Source organism: Gopherus flavomarginatus, chromosome 7 (genome assembly GCF_025201925.1).
Source record: "Gopherus flavomarginatus isolate rGopFla2 chromosome 7, rGopFla2.mat.asm, whole genome shotgun sequence".
NCBI lineage: Eukaryota > Metazoa > Chordata > Testudines > Testudinidae > Gopherus > Gopherus flavomarginatus.
The window spans coordinates 62691242-62707761 of record NC_066623.1 but is presented as its reverse complement, the minus strand read 5'-3'; the positions used below and the strand labels follow the sequence as shown (position 1 = coordinate 62707761).

At 38.9% G+C, this 16520-nt stretch overlaps 1 protein-coding gene across 7 annotated transcripts in view; it reads left to right on the top strand.

Moving 5' to 3' along the window:
* Positions 1-16520, top strand: part of EDEM3 (ER degradation enhancing alpha-mannosidase like protein 3) — a 46850-nt gene that overhangs the window by 26457 nt on the left and 3873 nt on the right. For 5 of the 7 annotated variants that reach the window (XR_007775372.1, XR_007775371.1, XM_050961396.1 and 2 more), the window contains 7 exons: positions 1268-1433; positions 5595-5749; positions 6673-6826; positions 9915-10109; positions 11149-11314; positions 12712-12897; positions 15838-15885. Coding sequence is in view for 5 of the 7 variants with exons in the window: in XM_050961396.1 (XP_050817353.1) it covers positions 1268-1433; positions 5595-5749; positions 6673-6826; positions 9915-10109; positions 11149-11314; positions 12712-12897; positions 15838-15885 (1070 nt within the window). In the remaining 2 variants the exon portion in view is untranslated. The remainder of the gene's footprint in view (positions 1-1267; positions 1434-5594; positions 5750-6672; positions 6827-9914; positions 10110-11148; positions 11315-12711; positions 12898-15837; positions 15886-16520) is intronic. The other 2 variants (XM_050961394.1, XM_050961395.1) reach the window with 2 other exon arrangements.

Genomic DNA, 16520 nt, shown 5'->3' with positions numbered 1-16520 from the left:
AACCAGGGCCGGCGCTTCCATTTAGGCGACCTACGTGGTCACCTAGGGCGCCAGGATTTGGGAGGGCAGCAGACTGCTCTGGTAGACCTCCCACAGGCAGTCCTGCGGACGGTCTGCTGGTCTCGCGGCTCCAGTGGAGCATTCGCAGGCACGCCTGCGGCAGGTCCACCGGAGCCGCGGGACCAGCGGACCGTCCGCAGGAACGCCTGTGGGAGGTCCACCGGAGCCGCGGGACCGGCGAGCCGGCCCTGCGCCTAGGGCGCCAAAATCCCTCGTGCCGCTCCTGCCTTAAACACTTTCAAAATTCATAGCCTTAAATTATAACATTTCTGTATTAAAGTGAAGACAGCCTATTCTGATATTTTCTTTATAGATCTTTTTAATACAACTTGACAATGGTTAAGTAGATTAAATTTGAAGCATATTTCATTTGAAAAATGTTGACTTTGGAATTCTCAAGCAGTACATTATTATTGTAACACCACTTTTCCATTGAACTTCTTGAACTGTTATTTCCCTCTGTAAACACAGTTTCCTCCTACTGGAATACTGCAGTAGTTGCAGCACTCAAGCAGGGCTAATAAGCTCAAAAGTTAAGGCTGCAGATTTGTCATAGCCTTTTTTTATTAAACACAGAGCAGCCTTGGTAAATTTAGAACAGCCTGTAAAATCTGGGTCCCCTACCTGAGCCCTGATACTGTGGATTGTGAAGGGCGGACTCTGGCACTTTCCTGAGCCCCCTTCCCAGGATGCAGCATCATTGGGAAGGTGGAATGCAGCCTGGATGTTGGAGCCTCCCCCAAGGAGAGCAGCCACAGGGGATGTGCAGGGCTGAACAGTACCTCCCCCTGCCCTCTCTGGGCTCTGCTCTGTGCCCAAGCTCAGGTTTAGCGCAACCCAGTGCTGCTATTCAGCTCAGTCAAATACGGCTTGGCCACCCTGCTTCCCTCCTTTCTCTTCATCATGACATAAAGGCAGCTGAGCTACACCTGAGCAGCGCTGGGACTGCCTGTGCCAGGTTACAATGCACAGAGTGGGGAGCTGAGCCCAGCCACCCAGGGCAGGATCTCCAGCTGTGGGGAAGTCATGGAAAAACAGGAATATGACCCTGTTTGACTTTTTTCCCCCACCATGACAAACCTGCAATGCTAAGTATCATTAACTGTTTGGAAATTGAATATCCTGAGCATTTGTTTTACTGCCACATTGGGAAATAGTACTGTTCTTAAGGCTATCTTCTCTCTCTCCCCCCTCCCTTGCCCCATAGAATGGATTCTTTCTTCCTGGCTGAGATGTTTAAATACCTTTACCTGCTCTTTGCTGACAAGGAAGACATGGTTTTTGATATAGAAGATTATATTTTCACTACAGAGGCTCATCTATTGCCCCTTTGGCTCTCTACTACAAACCAAACAATGTCTAAGAAAAATACAGTGAGTGACCTTTTTAAACTTTAGTCTGTTTTTAATACCACTTTAATTAAAGTGTTTTAGATGGAAAAATCAGGATAAATGGTAAGTTTCAAAAATCTTACATTGCTTACAGATTTTAATACAAACTGTTTTATTATAACAGTAATTAGTGGCACCCCTGAATATTGTCAGGTTTTTTTCCATGACCAAACCTGTTTTTTAGGTATTTGTAACTCAACCATAAAACCTTGCTCCAGGCTGGAACTTGGCAGAGAGGTCACAGAACACACTTGCTTACAAAAAACAAACCAATAAAACCTAATCTTCAAATAAATAAATAAATACAACATTTTCTTGTTTTGTGGAGCTTAGATTTATTGCCTCTTTAAAAATACTTTAACCATAGTGTAGATTAAATTTGCCAAGTCATTTTTTATATTAAGGGAAAAATAAAATGCAGAGTGAGCTAGTCTACTGACCTAGGGTTTAGTACCTGGGAGGAAACCCAAGTTAGCTTTCCAGATCTAGGGCCAGATCTTCAGCTCATGTGAAATGTTGAAATAAGTAGAGCTATAGTTGAGCTCACTCAGGCTCTTAGAGCAGGTCTTCACTACCCGCCGGATCAGCGGGTAGTGATCGATGTATCAGGGGTCAATTTATCACGTCTAGTGTAGACGTGATAAAATCGATCCCCGATCACGTTCCCTGTCGACTCCGGAACTCCAGCTCGCAAGAGGCGGAAGCGGAGTTGACAGGAATGGCAGCAGTCGACTCACCACGGTCCTCATGGCCAGGTCGACTCAGATTCTGCTGGAAGTGGTCATGGTGATGTAGTCTAAACAGTACTTTTTCTTGCTGCTTTCCTTCTGAGAGACTGATATTTCCAGCATCAGTAGCTCATCTGACAGGCTAAATAAACTATGAGAAAGTGAACAGAGGATTATTGATCAGCTAGGGATTCCCCCAATGTTAATCTGCTTTTATTTTGATTTGAAGTGTGTTCACTCTTGGATAATTCTTAGTTAATCCATTACTTAGCATTTTCTTACTTATTTACACAGCAGGGCAATATGCACTATAAGGGTGAGACTTGTGAAGCACACCAGGGTGTTGCGCACTAACTGGCCCAAGTGTGCATTAACGTAGTGCTGTTTGAAAGGGCACTATGTTCATGTGTAATAGGGAGACTGTAGTTCATGACAGCAGACCAGTTAGTGTGCAACACACTGATGTGCTTTAGAAATCACACTCGCCAACTGTGCATTGTAGACAAGACACTCAAGGTATGTTTATAATAAACATAATAAAAGACCTATGGCTGGCCTGGAGCCTGAACACTACATTGCAATTTTATAGCCTCACAGTCCAAGCCCCAAAAGCCTGTGTGAGGTTACCCAGGCTCTGAGACTTGGTGCCATGGGTTTTTTATCCCAGTAGAGATGTGTGTCAGATCAGTTGTGGAAAACTGAGGTCACAGACTTTTTTTGGCTGAGGGCTTTCTTCCTGGAGAACTTAGTAAATTCAAGAGAAGCTTCACAGCTATATTGAGTGAATTCAACATTGAAAATAAAGGAAATACTGCTCTAGGAACCCAAAGACCAATAATTTTGAGGTTAGACTTGTAAAATAATTTGTAGTGTGCTATACAGAGTTCATTAATTGCATGCATCCATTGCATGTTAACCTTCATTAACAAAAATTGGTCATGTTCCTTCATAGCTGTCTGTGCTATTCATTGCTCTGCTGTCCTTTTCATGGAAGTGTTGGCTGTCTCCAAAACCTTTCAGAAAAACAGGATAGTACCAATTAAAGATAAGCATGGATTTAAAAGGCACAGATCTTGTACTGGCAAGTCTCATCTTACACGAGGGTTCTGTTCCACAGTTAGCGTGTAAAGCGAAAACCGTGTATAGTGAAACACTCATTGAGTTGAATGGTGGGCAGAATTGCCTGCACCACAGATGCAGTTTTTATATTGTTGTTCATTCCCCCCCCCCCCCCGTTTTTGCTGACCGTGCAAAGCTGAATTTGCGCATGTTAAATGCGCCTAAGATGTGACTTGCCTGTATTATTAAAGCAAAACTTTTAAAATGAAGTTTATACTAATATTTGTAGAAACTCTTGAAGTTCTGTATAGTGAGTATATTGTATCCTGTATAGAAGGCAGAATATTTTCTTGATGGTAACTGTGTCCAGCTATTGGGGAGTATGAAGCAGGGCCTCCTAAAAATCAGTAAAAACTCTGAGGAAAATCAGGTCTAAGATGTGAAAGTAAATTCAATATAAGCATTGTTTAAATTACTAAATATTGATAAAGTAGCGTTTCATTGAAACATCTCCATCAGTCTAAGTTACTAATATCTGACTAAGGCAAAGATAGAAAAAGATCCCATTTAAAGTAGATGTCAGGAGCTTTTCTATCAAGGAAGAAATTGTAAAATAGACACAAGGTTATTGAAACCAAAACACTGATCATTTTAGAATCAGTTTGATTGCAATGAATGGGAGGGGAAAAAGGAACACATCTTAATGGGCTGCATTGCTTATATTTATTCTAAGTACCATGCCACCACTTGAAATATCTGTGCCCTAGTGCATGATTAGCAATGTGGCCTCCTCCTGTTTCACTATTTGATTTGATAGAAGACAGTGGGGGAACAGTTTTACTGGCTCTTAGTTTGCAGACTTTTCTCCCTGTAGGTGGGTTGGCTCTATTGATTTTATGTTGGTCATACTTCTAAGATAATTGCTCACTCAATTACTTAGTATGTAGCAACTTCTTCCAGTAAAATAAGTAACAACTTTGTTATGCTATAGCAACTTGAATTTTTGTGTGTTTTTTTTTTTTGGGGTGGGGGGGGAGCCTTTTTATGTGCCTTTAAATACTGGGTCTTAGAGAATTATTAATTATTGTTGATAAATCTTAAATGACTTTTCTCACAGGTGTGTTGTAAATAGATAAGTATTATACTCATTTTACAGATGGGGAAACTGGGCTGTAGTGAAGTTAAATGCCTTGCCTGGGATCACCCACTAAGTCATTTGAAGAGCCAGGAACAGATACCAAACTATTATGCACTTCTTATGCTATAGTAAAACAGTGGTATTTGCAAATAACCAGTCTCTTCCTTTCAAAGGAAAACAAATGTCATTTGATTTACAGTTAAGGTCTGATTTGAAATTAGTTGATATAATTTTGCCACCCACAGGTTTACTTGACTGTTGCTATATGGATTGTGAGGAAGAGACTCTGGGGATTGTTCATATTGAAATCTATGAACAGGATGCTATATGTGGCAAAGTAACCTTATTTATTAATGTTTAGTTTTATGGTTTCTTTGTGTCAAGTCATCTTAGGCAGCTCAGAAATCAGTAGAAGATATTTAACTGAACTGAGATGGTCTCATGGAATATTCTTAAAAAAAAAAAAATCATCTGAGGCATGTCTGTTGACATAAGACAGGAAATCCTAATGGCCTGGGGCTGCCACAGCAAAAATATAGACACTATTAAATTTACACCTAAAGCAAAAAACACAGTTTTCTCCTGTCTGAGAGAACAAGAAGTTACATAGGGTACCAGATGTTCGGTATAGTACGGCTTGACATCACCACTTACCAGTAGAGGGCCTAATCCTTCAATTTTTGTAACTAGGGTTTGGGGTTTTTTGTTTTTTTTTTTTTTAAATTCTGGACATTGTGGATGCAAAGATAACCTTGCAAATAGGAACCAAAGCAGGACTGCATTTGAGTCTTCAGCTACACATCTCTTGTGCCTTTGCTGCTGTTCATGTCTTTGCCAAATGCAGCAAAATAGAATCATGACCAGCATCATTTGTTTCATTCTGATTGGGAATGCTATGAAGACAGACAGGAGAGCTATTCAGAAAGAAAAATAATATAAAAATGGAGACTAGGGGACACTTGGAATGCTAAAGGCTTCAAACATTAACACTTAAAATTTTATGCACATGCCAAGAAGCTAGCAAAAAAGCAGACAAGTCAAGTCCTACTACTCCTCGCTAGTAATTGTAGTTGTATGATATCTTCCTACCTTCAATGGTTATATGCTTTGTATGTATACAAATAACCTTTGATGATGCAGTCTGTTTGATATTTTCTTTTGATAAGCAATTTAGAGTAATTAGGTTTCTTAATAGATAATCTGCTTTGTACATTATAGACAACAGAATACACGGAGCTGGATGACAGTAACTTTGAGTGGACATGTCCGAACACGCAGATTCTCTTCCCAAACGACCCTACGTATGCTCACAGTATCCGTGAACCTTTGAAAAATGTGGTGGATAAGAGCTGTCCTAGGGGCGTTGCCAGAGTGTAAGATGCATGTTTTATATTCTCCATTGCTAGGAATGGCAAGAAAATTGGCTGTCATTCAGTTTATTAAAAAAAAAAAGAAAAAAGCCTCCCAATCCCCTCTGCAAATGTTAGTCAGATATGCTTACTTTGTTCACAAGATAGTATTCCTTTTGGCCATGCATAGGCAGTAAAGCTAGCTGCATTTCCTACCAGTGTTCAGCTAACTTCCAGCTGCAGTTGATTATGTAAGAGTAGAAGATGCTCAGCATGAGTTGCAGATCCTAAATTAGGATTGCAGTAGTGCCAATTAGGAAAAAAAAATCAATTTGTAAACAGAGCAAAGGGGATCTGAAATCACTGAGAATAAATAAGAAAATTAATAGTTTCATTTCTATAGTTAACTGACTTTAAAGTCTTGTACTTTATTTTAGGTTCTGTAAAATTTGGAAAATCTGCCTTTATATGACTACTGTAATATTTATGCAGGTGAAAATTAAGGGCCAAGTAACAGTTGCATTGTATGTATCTGATGCTCAGTCTGTTAGGAAAACTGGCTTTTCTGGTTTTATTAAAATTCATTACTAAGATGCTGAACATTTAGAAATGATATTGAATGGTGCTGGCTCACACTTTAAGCAGATTGCTGATGTATCAGTTTTACATTATCAACATTGCACTGGAAAATGGTTGGGGAAGTTCACAGCTTTTTAAAACAATTATAATTTTAGGGTAACATTTTACCAAGAGCTTTGTTTGCTAGAACTTTAATTTTCATCTTGAGATAGTCCAGTGGAATGTTCATACAGTGGAGGATAGGAATGGGTTCTGATGGCTGTGAATATATTATGTCTCTAGCTTTGTATACCTCTCGTGTAAAACTGTTAGATAACTTTTAACAAATATTACCACTATGAAATTTTGGTCATTACCATCTTTGGCAGAGAAGAGAGTTTTGGGAGTGGACCAAAACCGCCACTGAGAGCCAGGGATTTCATGGCCAGTAACCCTGAGCATTTGGAGATACTGAAGAAGATGGGAGTCAGTTTGATTCACCTCAAAGATGGAAGAGTACAATTAGTGCAGCACGCAATTCAAGTAAGACCCATATATATATTTTGTAGAAATCTTGGCCCATTGAAATCAGTAGAAAAATTCCTAATGACTGCAATAGGAGCAGATTTCATTCCTTGGTTTCACTCTAATTCCACAGTTTGGGTTGCTTAGTTTAAAAAGGGACCTGCTAAAGCTTCAGCATACCTTTTTGCCTGTCCTTTGTTGCTACATGTGATAAATAATAATTTTTAATTGGTTTAATTTTTTTTGCCTCTTTTTCTTCAACTTTGTCTTGCAATTAAGTACCATTATCTCTACTTGTTACAACCAAGGCCCTATTTATGTTGCAGTGAAAGACTTGGATTGTGCAACACCTGTAGAAATTAAAATGTGAATTTGTATTGTATTATTCATTTTCATTTTTAGTTCAATCAGTGATCCTTGCATTTGTTTAATTGGGTATTACATGCAGTTTTTTGCTGTCTGTAAACTTAATTTTCAGTGCGCTACAGTTTTGCACTAAACTCATAACAGCATAATAGAATTTTTTTTGGAGGGAAAGCTGCAGATTTTGGCAGCTTGGATATTTGTAGGGTGACCAGATGTCCTGATTTTATAGGGACAGTCCCAGTATTTGGGGCTTTTTTTAATATGGGCTTCTATTACCCCCTGCCCTGTCCCGATTTTTCACACTTGCTATCTGGTCACCCTAGACATTTGGCACCTGAAGAATGTGAGAGAAAGCATCTTAGCTTTGCTAGCATGATCAGACGTGCAGTTAAGTGTTATCAGCTGTAGATTCAAGTTAACCAGCCCTCCAGCAAAGTTAAACAATTGTTTCAGGCTGTCTGCAGATTCAAGCTGACATCACTGCATGAATTTGCATACATCGCATTTGGAAAGTTTTCTTTGCTGCCATTAAGAATAAAAACTTCATTTTTAAAATGAATAGGGGGGAGGGATAGCTCAGTGGTTTGAGCATTGGCCTGCTAAACCCAGGGTTGTGAGTTCAAGCCTTGAGGGGGCCATTTAGGGAACTGGGGCAAAAATCTGTCTAGGGATTGGTCCTGCTTTGAGCAGGGGGTTGGACTAGATGACCTCCTGAGGTCCTTTCCATCCCTGACATTCTGTGATTGTGAGGCACAATTTTGTGTTAGTTTCCTCAGATTTGGCAGTCCCTGAATTGTAGAAGATGTAGTGCCCTAATTAAGAGCTTATTGTAAGGTGAAGCTGGACTGAAAGAGAGAGCACTTGTTCTAACAAATCTAAAAATAGCACAGACAAGGGAAAAAATGAGTCCTTAGTTTAAAAAAAATCACAATGTTTTGTTCAAACATGCTTTAGAGTAAAAAATTACTCCTTCAAACAGCACGATAATAAAATAATTAATGAATCATTTTTAAATGTGTATTTCTAAAGCTCTAGTGTTTTATTTAGATTGGCATCAAGTTCTAGATAAAGCATAGTTTTATATAATAGAACAAAAGTATCTTTTTCAAACAGTACAGTCTTGGTACTACATATGTATGTGAATGGATTTTTTTCATTTTAGTAAGAGGATGTAATATTTAAGACAACTATGAAGTGATCAAGCTAATATTTAAGTCTCACAGCATCCCAGACCTGGATCACTATCGAATATAGTATTGGCACATTTGTAGAAGTGATGTAAGTGCCATAAATAAATTGATATTTAAAAGATGATTAATTTGATGTCTGTTTAAGTTGGTGCACCTAATGTATCATAGTAGCCCAAGGCTAAATTGAGGTGGATGGTTTCAAATACATTTTGAAATACTTTGCACTTGCTGTGTCATGGATTTAGAGTTTATAATCTTATACTTGGCTTTGGCAAAATTCACACAAGCCCCTAGTTTGGAACATAAAAATTATTTTCAAGATTAGAGAAAGAAACCAGAATGCTATTAAAATAATTACCCACTTTTGTAAAGTGAAAAATGTTAAAGGGCACATGAAAGATGCTGTACAAATACACAAGTATTGTAATTATCAGATGATATTCTTTGGAAATACTCTAGCAGTATGACAAAACCCTAATGTTGGTCTACAGTGTCATCCAGAAATTTCTAATTGGTGCTGTTTCTAGTATGATTGTTTGACCAACTGTGCGACACAAATAATTCTAACTTATTTTTACCTTTCACATTTTTATTTGATGAAGTATCAACAGTTTGACTCTCTCTGCAAACCATATTTTGTTTGAAGACTGCTTTAAATGTATGGATTTACCACAAATTCCAGATCAGCAAAATAACACATTCATGTATTTTACACAATTAGGGTGACCAGATGTCCCGATTTTGGGGTCTTTTTCTTATATAGGCTCCTATTACCCCCCCCCACACACACCTCCTGTCCTGATTTTTCACACTTGCTGTCTGGTCACCCTATACGCAATAGCCAAGACACTAATTATTTACCCTATACAAAAAAGAGTCAGTCAACTTGACCACCTATAAGAAGTCTGTCTATTGCATTAGTATTTTTCTTTAGTTTAAATTTTAAAGAACATGTGTCAGTTATCTTATTGTAAACATAATTCTATGTTACCGATAAAGAAAAATTAGATTTTTTTTAAAGAATTTTTGGTTTTAATAGGCTGTGCTCTTTAACTTTGGTATTTCTCAGACTGGACAATGAGAATCAAAGTCAGTTCCCATTTTGTTTAGATTTGGCTTCAGGTTTTCTGCTGTAATACTTGGAAATAGACATAGCAGGGAAAGGTTTATTAGCTTAAAAACAACTATTTCCATTGCAATTTAAAAATAATCAAAATTGTATAAACTGGAGATTTGGAAAAAATGAAACTTGTGACAAATTTGATAGATGCTTAAAGTATAATTGTTACCGAAGAATTACATATAAAACAGCTGATGGAAAGGTCATGGGCCTGTGGGAGTTAGACTTTAGAATGTAGTGCTCTCAATTGCTTTCTCCTTCTCAGCCTGGTTGATTGGCGGCAGTACTGTCAGATTCTGGAAGAAGCCAGCTCTTTTTTTCCAGGAGGTGGGCTACAACACTGACTTTGGAGGAATTCACCAGTAACAGTAAAATTTTGGTTCTGCAAAATATTTAAGAAGCCACTTACCCTAATATCTTTACTCCTTAGGCAGCAAGTTCACTTGATGCTGAAGATGGTTTGCGATTCATGCAGGAAATGATTGAACTATCCAGTCAGCAACAAAAAGAGCAGCAGCTACCCCCACGTGCTGTTCAAATTGTTTCCCACCCATTCTTTGGCAGGGTAGTATTGACAGCTGGGCCAGCACAGTTTGGAATGGACCTATCCAAACACAACGTAGGGGTGTGTATAATGTGAAAATCTTCAGAACATATGATTTGCTCTTGAATTTTATTTATTTGTGCTTTTTCTCTTTTGCATTGGTCTTAATTTTCTAGTATTACATTTATTTCAAAATATTCAGCTAGCTCTTAGATTTATATTAGGCATTTAAATAGCTAGAAACACACAATCTAAAATTCTTTCTTCTGAGTCAGACACTCTAGAGTTCAGTCATTTTCTCCTTTGGCACCAGTCATGATTCAGACTCCACACATAGGTGCTCCAGTTGTTTTCTGAATGCTATACGTGGAATATAACTCTTGCATCCTAAAGGGAGGGGCTAGTGTAAGGGAAGAGAGCTTGTCAAGCTGCTAGGATTCAGCATGGCTGCCACTCAGTTGTGAATTTACAACATTTTAATGAGGATTAGGCTCTCCTCAGCCCATCAGAAGTCCAGAGAAAGTGGGGACAAATTACTTGTCCCCTTTGAAGTCAATGGCAAAACTCCTATTAACTTTAAGGAGGGCAGGATTTCAGCCCACAGAGTATGCTCTAGCTCTAAAACAAAGTTCTAAGGATATCTGTGCTCTCACATGGTTTGTGGTGATATAATCTTAACCATAATTATTCTGTAGACTATACTTAAAGGCTATTATAAGATGTTAGTACAAACATAAAAGGTTACAGATGTTGGCCAATGTGAAAACTAAATCAGTCCAAAAATGTTGATTAGACAACTTTTTTGAGACTCTATCATAATAAAGACTCTAGGATAAAGGTCCTGTACTATGCTGAAAAACACTGGATGACTTCTTGGGATGCTACATGGGGGGGTGGGGAGCCTAACAGGCAAGCACACAGCCTTCCGCTTAGTCTCACTCTGGAATCAAGATATATATATATATTATAGAGAGAGAGAGGATATAGTTACAGCTGTATAAGTCAGTAGTGTAGACCTGGCCTTAGTATTTGCTGGTAATTCTTGTGGAAAAATTATAAAAGGTAGGAAACATTTACAGGCTTTACTCCAGTATTTTAAATCATTACATCTCTCAAACAGACAAGAGGATTTGTTGCAACCAGTAAACCTTACAATGGATGCTCGGAGATCACTAATCCTGAAGCAGTGAAGGAGAAAATTGCTTTGATGCAGAGAGGCCAGTGCATGTTTGCTGAAAAGGCACGAAACATCCAAAAAGCTGGAGCAATAGGGGGCATTGTTATTGGTAAATAAAACTATCCTTATTGCTTTGTACAAATGTAACCTGTTGTTTTCTCCCAGGATTATTTAGATAATCCTTATTTATCCATATCCTTATCCGTATTTTCAAGGCTGGCAGGCATCTGTTACATTCTTGTGAGCAGTTAGTACAACAAGGTACAGAAATCCTGTTATTGGAACAAATTAGGTGTGTATACTTAATATCCTGCTTGCACACAAGAATGGAGCCAGACAGAAACCTGCTAGTGGAGAAATGGGGGTTTGTTCTGACAAATCAGAATTTACAAATTAACTTTTGTTTGTAGCTCAGTGTTGTGAAATGAAAGAGAATGGTGGTTCTATTCGTGGGGGTGGGCAAACTTTTTGCCTGAAGGCCACATCGGGTTTTAGAAATTGTATGGAGGGCCAGGTTGGGGGTGTGAGGGGGGCATGGCCTACCTCCTATCCTCTCCCCTGACCACCCCTGGAACCCCGGCCCATCTGACCCCTCCTCTGACTGCTCCCCCTGCCCCACGCTGCTTGGAGTACCGGTGGCTGTTCACTGCAGCCATGCCACCCAGCTGGAGCCAGCCACACGCAGCACAGAGCACTGGGTCAGGCCGGGCTCTGCAGCTGCGCTGCCCCTGGAGCTTGCGCCCTGCTGCCCAGAGCATTGCGGTGGCAGCGGAGCAAGCTGAGTCTGCGGGGGAAGGGGCGGGGTGAGCCTTCCGAGCCAGGCACTCAGGGGCTGGGCAGGAAGGTCCCACGGGCTGGATATGGCCCGCAGGCTGTAGTTTGCCTACTTCTGTTTTATCAGTTTCATTCCCTCACCTATGCTTTCCCAGCTAAGTTAGTAGTTCTAGAGCGAAATGTACCATTTACATTCCTTATTAAAAGTTGAGTAACTATTTTTTCCATATTGAAAATAGATAATGGATTAATAGCAATCCTGAAATGATGTACATTGAGACCTTTTACATTCAGGAATGCATCTGCTCATGAAATAGCTTTTTCCTTCTAGGTCCAGCACTATTCTTGACTTTCCACAGCCAGGCAGGCATCCACCAGCTATTGAGCCTTTTGAGGCAAGTTGAAAATACAAAATTAAAGCTGCTGGAGATGCCTAAGAATATTCCCTCTCACCCACAAACTCTCATCACCATCTTAGGCGAGCAAATAGAATTGAAATACATTCCACCTTTCAACTTAACTTGCTTCTGTCCACTCAGAAACCTCTTGTATCCAACAGGAAATAAGGTTAGAAAATTGTAAATCTGGGGAATTCTAATTAAACTGTAGCACATTCTCTGAAATTCCCACACCAGCTATTCAAGCTACCATTATCCTGTGAAATGGGAGAGCATCAATCTGAACAATATACAGAATGGAAAAGCCTGCTTACTCTGACTTTCTGTTGGCTAGATGACAATGAGGGAAGCAGCAGCGACACTGCTCCTCTATTCCAAATGGCTGGTGATGGAAAGAATACAGACGACATCAAAATCCCCATGCTCTTCCTGTTCAACAAAGAAGGAAATATTATACTTGATGCAATCAGAGAATATGAGTCTGTAGAAGTGCTTCTCTCTGATAAAGCAAAAGACAGAGGTAAGGGCAAAGCCATGTGTGTCTTGTTGGCATAATGTGAAATATAAAATGAACAATGGCTCTTACTTTCTGCCTGAAAAAATAAGTGAATTGGGATTGAGATGAAAATTCTGACCTCCATAATTCTAGTTTTGTTGAATTAGTTTCATTCAAACTAACAATCTCTTAGAATTTCCCAATACATGTCCAACTTATGTAACTTGAAACATTTTAAACAATAGAAAAAGTGAACATTTTAATTTTGGTGTAAGAAATTTGATTAGTAGTGCTATAGCTTTTTTTTTTTTTTTTAAAGCCTCTTAAACTCTTTTTTCTTGGAAGAGGTTTTCATATTCTTCTTTGATATCAAGACAGGAATAGGCTGTGTAGGTTTCAGGATCCTGACTTGTAGATGCTTCTCAGTTCCAAGTGATTTTCTTCATATCTGTAAAGATAGACCTGATTTTTCTCACTGCAAAGACTAGGCAAATGTGGTTCTCATTGAGCATTTAATTTCAGAAAGGGGATCAACACAAAAATGAGGAAGTCAGTTAAACAGAAATTAAAAGGTACAGCACCAAAAGTAAAATCCCTGCAAGCTGCATGGAAACTTTTTAAAGACCCCATAATAAAGGCTCAACTTAAATGTATATCCCAAATTAAGAGAACCAAAAAGAACCACCATAGCTAAAACAATGAAGTAAAAGAAAAAGAGAGAGGCAAAAAGGCATCCTTTTAAAAAGAAGACGTTTAAATCCTAGTGAGGAAAATAGAATAACCACATTAGAGGAGTTTTGGGAACAAGTTGATAAACTAAACAGTAATAAGTTACCAGGACCAGATAGTACTCACCCAAGAGTTCTGAAGGAACTTAGTAGTCCTGTCATTTCACGTTTAACTGTAGTCTGTAAATCAACTTCTGTACCAAATGACTGGAGGATAGCTAATGGGATACCAATTTTTAAAAAGGGCTCCAGAGGTGATCCCAGCAATTACAGGCCGGTAAGCCTTCAGTACTGGGCAGACTGGTTGAAACTATAGTAAAGAACAAAATTGTCAGACACACAGATGAACATAATTTGTTGGGGAAGCGTCAACATGGTTTTTATAAAGGGAAATCATGCCTCACCAATCTACTAGAATTCTTTGAGGGTGTCAACAAGCAGTGCACAAGGGGGAATCCAGTGGATATAGTGTATTTATATTTTCAGAAAGCCTTTGACAAGGCCCAATCACCAAAGCTCGTAAGCAGTCCTGGGATAAGAGGGAAGTTTCCTATCTTTTAACCGGTTACCAAAGGGTAGGAATAAATGGTCAGTTTTCATAATAGAGAGAGCTAAATAGTGGTGTCCTCCAGGGGTCTGTACTATACCGGGCCCAGTCCTATTTAACATATTCACAAATGATCTGGAAAAAGGGGTAAACAGTGAAGTGTTTACCGCATTTGCAGATTATATAAAACTACTCAAGATAGTTAAGTCCCAGTCAGACCGCGAAGAGCTACAAAAGGACCTCACAAAACTGGGTGACTGGGCAACAAAATGGCAGATGAAGTTCAGTGTTGATAAATGCAAAGTAATGCACATTGAAAAACATAATCCCACCTATACATATAAAATAATTGGATCTAAATTAGCTCTTACCACTCAAGAAAGAGATCTTGGATTCACTGTGGATAGTTCTCTGAAAACATCCACTCAATGTGCAGCGGCAGTCAAAAAAGCAAACAATGTTGGGAATCATTAAGAAGGATATATGAGAAGACAGAAAATATCATATTGCCTATATGTAAATCCATGGTACGCCCACATCTTAAATACTGCATTCAGATGTGGTCATCTCATCTCAAAAAAGATATATTGGAATTGGAAAAAGTTAAGAAAAGGGCAACAAAAATGATTAGGGGTATGGAATATCTTCTGTATGAGGAGAGATTAATAAAATAGACTTTTCAGATGGGAAAAGAGACAACTAAGCGGGGGAGATGATCAAGGTCTATAAAATCATGACTGGTGTGGAGAAAGTAAATAAGGAAGTGTTACTTACTCCTCAGAACAGAAGAACTAGGGGTCACCAAATGAAATTAAAAGGCAGCAGGTTTAAAACAAACAAGGCAGTTTATTTTTTTCACACTACGCACAGTCAACCTGTGGAACTCCTTCCCAGAGGATGTTGTGAAGACCAAGGCTGTAACAGGGTTCAGAAGAGAACTAGATAAGTTCATGGAGGATAGGTCCATCAATGGCTATTAGTCAGAATGGTAGGGATGATGTCCCTAGCCTCTGCTTGCCGGAAACTGGGAATGGGCAACAGGGGATGGATCACTTGATGATAACCTGTTCTGTTCATTCCTTTTGGGGCACCTGGCATTGGGCACTGTCAGAAGACAGGATACTGGACTAGATGGATCTTTGGTGTGATCCAGTATGGCTGTTCTTATGAGATTAAAGTTGTCAATACCAGTAATGTTACATGATATTAATTATCCTGCTTATGTGGCTGTATCCATTCCATCAGCATAGATAGCGGATATATTTTCAGTGAAAATGCATAGCTAGAAGATTATTTCTAGACTCTAGTCTAGCAAACTTCCCTCAGATAGAATTTAAATTCCAGTAATACTGCTTTTTTTCAAACAGGCTATTTGGGGAGCAGCATATGAACTTTAACTTCTCTAGTAAACTAACATCAGCCCATTCATTTTTCCCCACTGTATATACAAAGCTGAAACACGAAGTTACAGCACTTTTGGATTCCTCACATGGAATCTTGATGTCCACCTATTTATACCAACGGGTGAGCTGTTCAGAGTAGTTCTTCACTATTAAATCCTTTCTAGGGCAACAGCAGTATAAACAAACCAATCCTTCGCTTCCACCAAACACAAGAGGATATTATGTGTTATGGATTTTTAATGCATATGTGCTTTCTCCCCTCCTTGTGCTACCATTGGAATTTCAGCAACAATATTTAAAGGTAAAATGATTCCAAACTACATTATTGATAGCAGTAAGTATCTTATATTAATAATCAAGTTATATACAGTTGGACTATCTAGAATTCTTGAAAACAGTTTCCTTTATTTAGCAGTGTTAGTTTTTTAGTTTTGAACATTTACGTAATTGAACCAGAACCACCTTCTAACATTAACATAATATGGAGCCAAGGTAGGGTGCAGTTTTATGTACTGGTATGTCTGAATTTAAATTTAAAAGAATAGATCATAGCTTTGCGAGTTTATCAAATGAAGACCTTGTGGTTGTACCCACTACCTTCCATGGCTCTTTGGGCTGCAATAAACTCCAGTCTCCTAATTCAAGAGCCATGGTGGGCTGGAGTGTACACTCACCATTAAGAAGCAGACAGCAGAGACATAAGAGCATTGCTAGCTAAGCGTGAAGAACCACTACAGATGCTAGTATCCTGAATTGACTAAATTTATGAGCAAATGATAAATTAACTTTATAATTAAAGAACAGTATTTGCAAAAGGCTTAATATACAGCACTTAAAAGGGACTAAGATTCTCCATACTAATAAAAATCTGAACCTTCATGAGGTCTGGAATAAGATCAGGGGAGACAATTGAGAATAAAATGTAAGTGTTCATTTTCCAATGTATTTCAGTTGCCTTTTGAAAGTACT